Below are 8712 nucleotides of genomic sequence, written 5' to 3' on the forward strand. Positions count from 1 at the left end.
AGTTCGTTGAAAATTAAGGACTGTTCTTTAATATAAAAGGCAAGTGGTTACCGCATTTAGGTTTAAGCCCGTGATTATGTAGGTACTTATCTCAGACCATGGCCCCCACATCCTGAAGCGGAGCCCCCAGGCCAGGATATTTGGCGGGCTCCCCTACCTATCGCTCAGGCAGCGTGATGCTCTACACCAGGGCTTGCGAACCTTTTTACGTACGTGTGCCAAAATTTCCCAAATATTATTTTTCGACTGTCTAACGTGCCGAGCGGTTTTTCATTGGGATTTTTTCCCGATTACGCCATACATTTCGGTCCAACAATTTTGAAACTGGTGCAGCCATTTTTGTGGATATAAATGAATTATTAATGTAATTGTCTGTTACTGTATTAATTAGTTTGGTTCTTTACGCACAAATCGACACCAGGATGTAGCATTCATTGTCAATCGATCAAAATCAGAGGTTCGCGGTGCGGCATCCCCCGCCACCTGATGAGATTAGTGCGATAATATTATATGTGACGCATAAAGCTTAAGGACTGACCTATGCAATTATACATTCACATTAAACGTAATACTTATTCTTGAATAGTATTTCACTGCTATTTTGTATACAATGCGATTTGTCGTTTATTATAATTGTAAGTATTTTTCCTCTTCAAACGCATGCCATGCAAAATCATCTCGCGTGCCAGTGGTGACACGTGTGCCATAGGTTCGCCATCACTACTCTACACTATACTTACGTCCTACACGACCTACATCTACAGTAACGTTTTCCAAATGATGTTCGAGGCAAAATTAAGGGTATTCTTTTAGAGATTTTTTTGTGTTGTCTAGTATTGATTGAAAAATTGCATAACACAAAATATTATTTTTAAATGATTATACCTAATCTTGAAGAAATATAGTGCCGCAGGAATATAGCGCGACATTATTTTTTACTGTTAGAGCAAATTTGTGATGTGTGATCTCACTTATCTGGTCAACTCGCCACGCCAGTCCTCCCCTGTGCCCGGTCCCCCAGGCTTGAGCCCTGTCAGTCACCCCTTGTGGGGGCCATATCTCTGACACGTATGCAAGAGACCCAAGTACCGATAAAAACTTCATAAAATTGATGTACATAATATTTTAAATGATATCCCATTTCTGGGACACACAATCTTAATCCAAGGTGCCAGGTATCTCAATATTATTACCAATCTTATAAGTTGACAACAATTATGAATAAAATGTCGATATTTATTCAAAAAACCAGTTGAATATTCAGAGTAGGTAATTCAGAACTTTTCTCATCATCGCGACGCCTGACAACAACATATTTACGTAAATATTGTTTAACATAATATGTAGGTATATTTTACAAATGATTATATTAATGCACACTGCAAAATAATGTATGCAGTTGCTTAGTCACCATCTTCATTCCTGACCTTCCACGACTGCAAGACATGCCTTCCCATTCCTCTCGCAAAGCTTAACCTGAAATGTACCAATAAAGAGGCTTTGATTCGACCACCCCTGAAACCTTTTCTACTTTATGGTTTTTTCCGTAACCACCGATTTCACGGAGTTTTCTCTCGGCTATAAACACACGAAAAAACGCATGTAAGTCTGTACACAAGGTACATTTTTCTAATTGAAATCGGACGTTTAGATTTTTAATAACCAAAAAACGGAATAATTCCGATCCTTCATTAGATTAATCACGTTCAACTCAGGGCTCGAAATGGACCGGAGCGCCGTTACGGTTCGTGAAATCGGCAAAATTAACGCTCCGTCTTGTGGAAAAAACAGTTTTACTGTTTGAGCTAGATAGGAAGATAGGCCATATTATTTTTAAAAATCTAACACACTATAAAATTAGATAACTATATTATTATTTTCAGAAAATTAACGAGCGCTCCGGGTCGTAAAATTTTCCATTTCGAGCGCTGGTTCAACTCCTGACTTCTCTGTTTCGGCAGATTTTCAGTACACGGGTATAGAGTATACTTAATGTCACTAAAGATAAAATGAGCTTTCTTTAAGCTCCAAGCTGCACGGTTGCTACATCAGTCCCGCGAAGCTTCGTTGTGTGGCAGTAAAATCTTTTCATTCTGACACGTTTATAGCGTCATGGAAGGCGACTGCATATACATGGCGGGTGGAGATATGGTAACTCAAATCATGTAGGTACTTCGATCTCTTCAAATAGTTCCGGACTATTGTAACTTTGTACTATATATTTATTAATTATAATCATTTATTTTTGTTAGCTCACCGTGCTCCGCTCTCCCATGGATACTTTGTATTAGGAAGTCTCTGTAAACTCAGTCCACGCACACTTGAGTGAGTGGAGACCTCAGTCTTAGATACCAGCTCCAGAAACATTCCCAGGCCTAAAAAACTGCTGATGCCTCACATTCAAATGTAGGGGCATGTTATACGCTCGATTAAAACCGTGTGTGTGTGGTGCCGGGTGATTGGCATGGAGAGGTCAGTGTTTGTGTTGTACTTCAACATCCAATATGTAAATTTTCATGCCCTAATTGATATAAATATAGTAGATATAAAGATTCTTCGCAAGCTCTCATCTCAAATATAAATAGACCTATACATCATTTTTTCATCCTATTTGCTGAGTAACCATATAGTAAGAAATCCAAAACAACTCAATATAAAATATGTGCTGTGTCCAACATTAACTGTTAATTCTGGGTGCAGGAGAGTTTTATAAAGTATGGGTAACCAAACTGTTTAGATTCACGTTGCCCTAAGCAGACGTCAACCATTTTTATATGCGTTATGGCCAAAATATATTTTCCTATCCGAATCTGACTCGTTTTTTCAGTGAAAATATTTGAATATTCCGCCGCGCCCAGCCCACAGTTTGGTAACTAATAGGTAAATATAGAGGGTAGTTTTGGTTTTCTTTGACCTTATTCGTCAAAAACTTTTGGAGCCTAAAATAGCATCTGTGCGACCTGTGTTTCTGACAAAGAACACGCGATAAAGAAATAATCCACTAATGTGTGTTGCTATAAAACCTATACATGCATTTTCATTTTGGTTTTTTTAGGCTTAGTATATAGTTGTAAGTATCTATGATATTTTTTCAAGATATCTTAACCAGATGAAGCACATGGAAACATAATTTGTTGGCTTACAACCACATTGGTAAAAAAACTTTTGTAAAACATTACAACGGAATGTAATATATTGTTTTGGAATAACGGCCTCCAGCATGTTTTTAGATACCTATTATGTAAATTCGGTAATATTGAATAATTAAACCACTTTATAATGTAAATTATCTCAAATTGCAAGCTTCGGTATTTTTCCGCCAGGTGCTTCTGTAAGACTTCTTCGCCCAAAAGAAAAAGGTTTGAGTCATCACTAAAAAGATATGCATTCATTTTCACTAAAAAATAGTGAAAGGTTTGAGTCTTCACTATAAAGTGAAAAGGTTAAAATCTCTGCTAAAAAGGAAAGGTGTCAGATGTTTAGTCTATAAAAAGAAGAAAATGTTAGGTCTATGTCTAGTCTCATTTTTTTATTGTCTACAAGTCTACTAAAACCTTTTCAAAAATGATTTGTTTGGTAAAAAAAGGATTCTTTACTAAAAAGAGAAAATGTTTCAATCTCCAATATGGCCTTGTCCAGAAGGCGCGATTTGTCTTGTGCGTAACAAGTCGCACATTCTCCAGGTACCAAGTCCAAGTGACCTAATTGAGCCATCCACAAGCACTCGCGCGACAAGCGTAAGCGAACACAAGACTCTTAACATTGCAACGTTTTTAGTCACCTAGCTTGTAAAGTGCCAATGCGCCGGCACGAACATACCCGAATTTGACCAACATGTCTACCAACCTAAATTTTTGCAGTAGTAAAAATTTACCAATATTGTTGTAGATAATCACCGATAGCTGTTGATAACTGCCTTGCGTATGGTATGCCTTGTGTTAATAACGGAAACGAGATAACTGTTGAGAATAACTGCGCAGGTGGTTGAAAAGTTATATAATTTTTAATTTTGCATCCAAAATTTGCTAATTATTTTTATGAAACATTGTCAGCATTTAATTAAGTAATTAGAAAATATTATTTTTTTGATGCTCACAGCCAGAAAGCCATAAGTTTAATTACGCCAAAAATGAGATAAGTGCAGAGCTTGTACCTAAATCATCATGTCATTGACATTTTAAAACTCAAAATTCTTTAAACAATAAATCTGTAATTCCATACGTCCCAGTTTCACACATTGGTCCCGGCGTCCCGGCCGGCTTGGCATTTTGTCCTGGCTATGAATGATTGTCGAAGGGTGCGAAAAAAGTTCATTACAGCGAGAAGTACGGACTGGTACAATAAACAAATAAATTTCAATTTCTGCTGCATTCTTCTTTTGTACATAAATTTTTGTAAAAAAATTTGTTTCTTTGCCATATATGCCGGTTTAGAGTTTCATAATTATGGTAAACCTAATAAACGGTAAATTACCATGTTCGGTCCTAATCGGACCATATGTGCCTCCACAGACAAGGTGTTTGTATTAACAGATTTTTTAAACGAAGATTGTTAATCATTTTCCCAACTCATTTGGTCCATGCACTGAATCAAATACACACATTAAAAACAGCATGTAATTACTTATCCGTTGTGCGTTACGAGTGACCCACGGCTTTATATTTATACAAAGACAACCGCTAAAGGAGTCCGTTTTCCTGTACAAATATTATTTTTTGTACTATTTCCACAATTTTTTATTTACTTCAAGACAGGTCTCACGCATGCACCCCACAAGGGGGGAGTGACAGGACTCTAGCCTGGGGGCCCGGCGTGACGGGTCAACCAGATAAGTGAGATAAAGACACATCACAAATTTGCATTAATAGTAAAAAAAGTTACCTGCGGCACTATTTTACTTCGAAAGTAGTGATGGTCTGATGCAATTTTTGATTACTATGTCGATACTCGACAACACTATAATTTAAGTGAATGTATTCATAAATGCAAGAAATCGCTAAAATACACTGAATACCCTTAATTTTACCTCAAACACCATTTGTAAAACGCTACTATAGAGCGTCACACTGCCCTTAACCTTAGTGATAGGTAGGGGGCCCGCCAACGATCCTAGTCTGGGGGCCTGCTTCGGGATACAGGGGCTATGGTCTCACCCTTTGGAACAAATCATTGAAGATTTCTTTAAGACAAAATCAGTCATGGAGTAAATAAAAAATTGTGTAGTATAAAAATAAAATATAATGTGTTTGTTATACACTAGAACCTCGATGATCCGGATTATTTTCATTAAAAGACACATTGCATATAATCGATGCTTTGAAACGCTACTACTTTGCGAAACTACTTAATTTTTATTTTTTTAACATTTCTATACATATTAAAACTTTTTACCCGGAGCGGAGCAAGTATTAGGTCTCGGAGCGGAGCAACTCAAAAAAGCCAACGCTCTGGGTAATACAACCGATGGATCAGGGTGTAATAGAAACATTCAAACGTTTATATAGAAAACATATGCTTCAACGATTATTGCTAGCAGACGAAAATAATGAAGCAACAGTTGTCAGCTTCTACAAGAATATAAATTTAAAAGATTGTTACTACATGGCAGCAGATAGTCGAAATTCTTTAGATGTGTCAACTTTGAAAAAATCATGGAATAAAATTTTGAAAAGGCCATTAGTAAGTTCCATTAACGCGGTAGAACCTACTTTAAGCAAAAATCGATAATTGATTTTATTAACAAAAAATAATTTAATTTACATTATGTGTGGATATCTAGACAAATAAAAATTATTCATAATGAATATACTTACTTGTCTTTTCCTGTCAATTATGTTTTTTTTTTTTTTTCAATTAATCAATTATGATGATTTCCTTATCCGGACAATCTTCATCCCCAATTAGTCCGGATAATCGAGGTTCTACTGTAGTATAAAAAATTTAATTATGTGTTGGTTATTTCATAATTATGAACTGAAAGTAATTCTATTGAATTAATCTTATTTATTTGTGTTGTGTTTACATTTGCAATAATCCTTGAGACTGTCATTGCTGCAACTATTTATGGAAACATCATCCTCTATTATTAGTCACCATCACCATGACTTGTCTAATTGGGAACAAAGCAGAAAATCTGTACAATACACAAATAATCAATACAATATTCCAAGTTTCGGATAGGATTTATTTCACAGTTATAATTAAACATTTTTTTGCTAAATTTGTTTATAATAGTCCTCAAATTCATGTTAAAACACTTCACTTGTAGATTTAAAAAAGTTAACTGCAACTCGGTATAACGGATGTATAAAAAAATGGACTTAATAAGTACGAAATCAAGTTTTAATTAATTTTTTTTAAGCATTGCATGAAGAGAAAGAATGATAATTATAAAAGGCAACATTAAATCTATTGTTAATTAGAAATCATAAACACTTGTATTACTAAATGATACTGTATTTTCAAAGTATAAAACACAATTAACTTTAAAATACCCAAATGTATACAGTCTGACATGAAGCATTTTGGCTGTCCCGAATATAAACAATATACAAAACCATTTTTGATTCAATCACTCAACACCAACAATAGCCTAGATATTCCGCTTTATTTGTTTTCATCAATTGGGTCAAGAGAACTGAGATATACGAATTACTCATAATGCAGGGAAAGGCGGATGGAAATAAATGAGTTGCGAATAAGTGACTCCCTTGGCTATACAACTGCCGAAAGTGACCCAATGTTCAAAACGTTGGTGATATGATACAACTGCCGTAGAATAGCGAGATATACTGCAATTTTATTTGGTTGCCAACTTCCAATAGAAGGCGGCACTCAGAGATGAAGTACAGTAAATGTTGTTATGATGCCAAGCAAGGTCTCAAGTATTTATGGAATTTTAGGAATGACGAATCCTGATTTATCTACTACGGTTTCTTATGGTTTTTATTGAGATTTTGTCTGTAAAATGTTACAAATACGTCAACAATGTTTACGACAGCAGTTGACATAACGTGTCATTATTTCAGAAACACATAGATACAATATTAAAATGTACTATTTCATATTGCATTATGAATTATTAACACAGCAATTTTAACATATTAAGAATGCCATTTATTAGTTTTGAGTTAATAAGAGATTAGAGTTAATTGACAAAATACAGCAATGCCCACTAAAGAGATATATACCAAAACTACACACATCGGCAGCAATCTAAATAAACACTGTCGGTGATAGTGACCATAGACATTACCGCTATAGTAAATGATATGATCAATGCCGTGTTAAATTGATTCAATTCCTCAAAAAAGGTTTAATATAATGTTTATATTTGGAATAGCCTGATTGACAATAATATCTACGATAACTTTTTAGCCTTTTGATATAACGTGTCGACGACTTTGCTCATGTGGTGGATGGTTTCCAGAGCGGTCTCGTACGTCTTGTCGATGACAGCTTCTTCGAAGACTATAAGAACTCCTTCTCCCTGGTCCAGGATGCCGTTGAATTTCTTATCGAGGATCATCTGTGACAGTTTCTTCTCGACCTGTGGCACTGGCAGTTTGATGCAAGTGCTCACATAATCTACTTCTACTCTACTGTAGGGCTCGATGATCCTACAAAGGTTCTGTTCAAGCATGGTGTCGTATAGGGTCCCGAGATGCGCTTTCACTATGACGTCTTCTTCGAGTTCTTTCTTGTAGGTTTTTAGAGTCTGTTGGAAATCGGCGAGGGATCTTTTGTGCGACGCCTGCGCTACACTTTTCATCGCTTCAATGTCGGACCCCGCGTATTTGATGGCCAACTTTCCACTGATAATATGCTGCACATCGTCCGGTTGATTTAACATAATTTTAGATAGTAACATGTATTTTAAGGCGGTTAACGCTTTCGGGCTGTCTACACTATCGTAGCCTTCGAATGCTTCATAAAAATAGGAATAGGCCGTTTTGAAGTCTCGCTCGTCAGCCGCGTGGAGGATACCGGACTGCAGGTCGAGCGCTGCCTGCATCTTGGGGGGGCAGTAGATCGCGTTCGCGGTCGTCCTAGCAGACGTCAGGGCGGCTCTCGCCTTGGGAAGATTGCTCAAGGCATGGTACGTCTTACTTTCTAACAGCTGCACTTCGACGAGGAGATTCTTGTCGTCGAGCTTCTTCAGCTCCTTGAGCAAGGTGCCGCCGAGGGTCAAGGCTTCGGAAAACATCCCCGTGTCGAAATACAGTGCGATCAGACGGGCCTCCAGCGACTGACGGAGGAACGTCCGTTTCTCTTCCTTCGCCCATTCTATACACTCTTTACACAGCTGAACTTCGATTCCTATGCCTGATTCAAGATCCAGGAACAGATCGACGAGGGAACGAACTAGTTTAGCGGCTTTCGCTTTGCTAATAATACTCAAAAACGGTCTTGTCGCTTTGATGAGTTCGGCGAGTTCCTTCGCCTTTCCTTCTTTTTTGTATGACTCTCCGAGGCTGAGGATGCTTTGTTCCTTTTCTTTGATAAATTCTTCATCGTTTTCTTCTGTTTCCTTTTCACTGACAATTTTATTAAACAGATTAATATCTTCATCCATCTTAGTGGGACGAGCGGTATCAAACAAAACGGCACCCGCCATGTTTTGCTTCAGTCAATTCGCCAGTCATCAACGAATGGCAGTAAATTTCACTGCCTCCTGTACTTTTGTATTTGTTACTCTTGTGTCTATGGTCA

General features: G+C 37.0%; 1 protein-coding gene across 1 annotated transcript; it reads right to left on the reverse strand.

Annotated features, from left to right (window-relative positions):
• Window positions 1-5366: 5366 nt before the first annotated feature.
• Window positions 5367-8712, reverse strand: Rpn6 (regulatory particle non-ATPase 6). Its single transcript, XM_085944610.1, has one exon. It carries the CDS (start codon window positions 8615-8617, stop codon window positions 7361-7363), a length of 1257 nt encoding a protein of 418 aa, XP_085800736.1. The 5' UTR covers window positions 8618-8712; the 3' UTR covers window positions 5367-7360.

Source organism: Rhyacophila brunnea, unplaced genomic scaffold (genome assembly GCF_057557595.1).
Source record: "Rhyacophila brunnea isolate RB1 unplaced genomic scaffold, BYU_Rbru_1.0 scaffold_17, whole genome shotgun sequence".
In the NCBI taxonomy this organism is placed as follows: Eukaryota; Metazoa; Arthropoda; class Insecta; order Trichoptera; family Rhyacophilidae; genus Rhyacophila; species Rhyacophila brunnea.

Excerpts from the sequence above, each read along its gene's own strand:
- Rpn6 (XM_085944610.1), bottom strand. The coding sequence starts at position 8,617 with ATGGCGGGTGCCGTTTTGTTTGATACCGCTCGTCCCACTAAGATGGAT.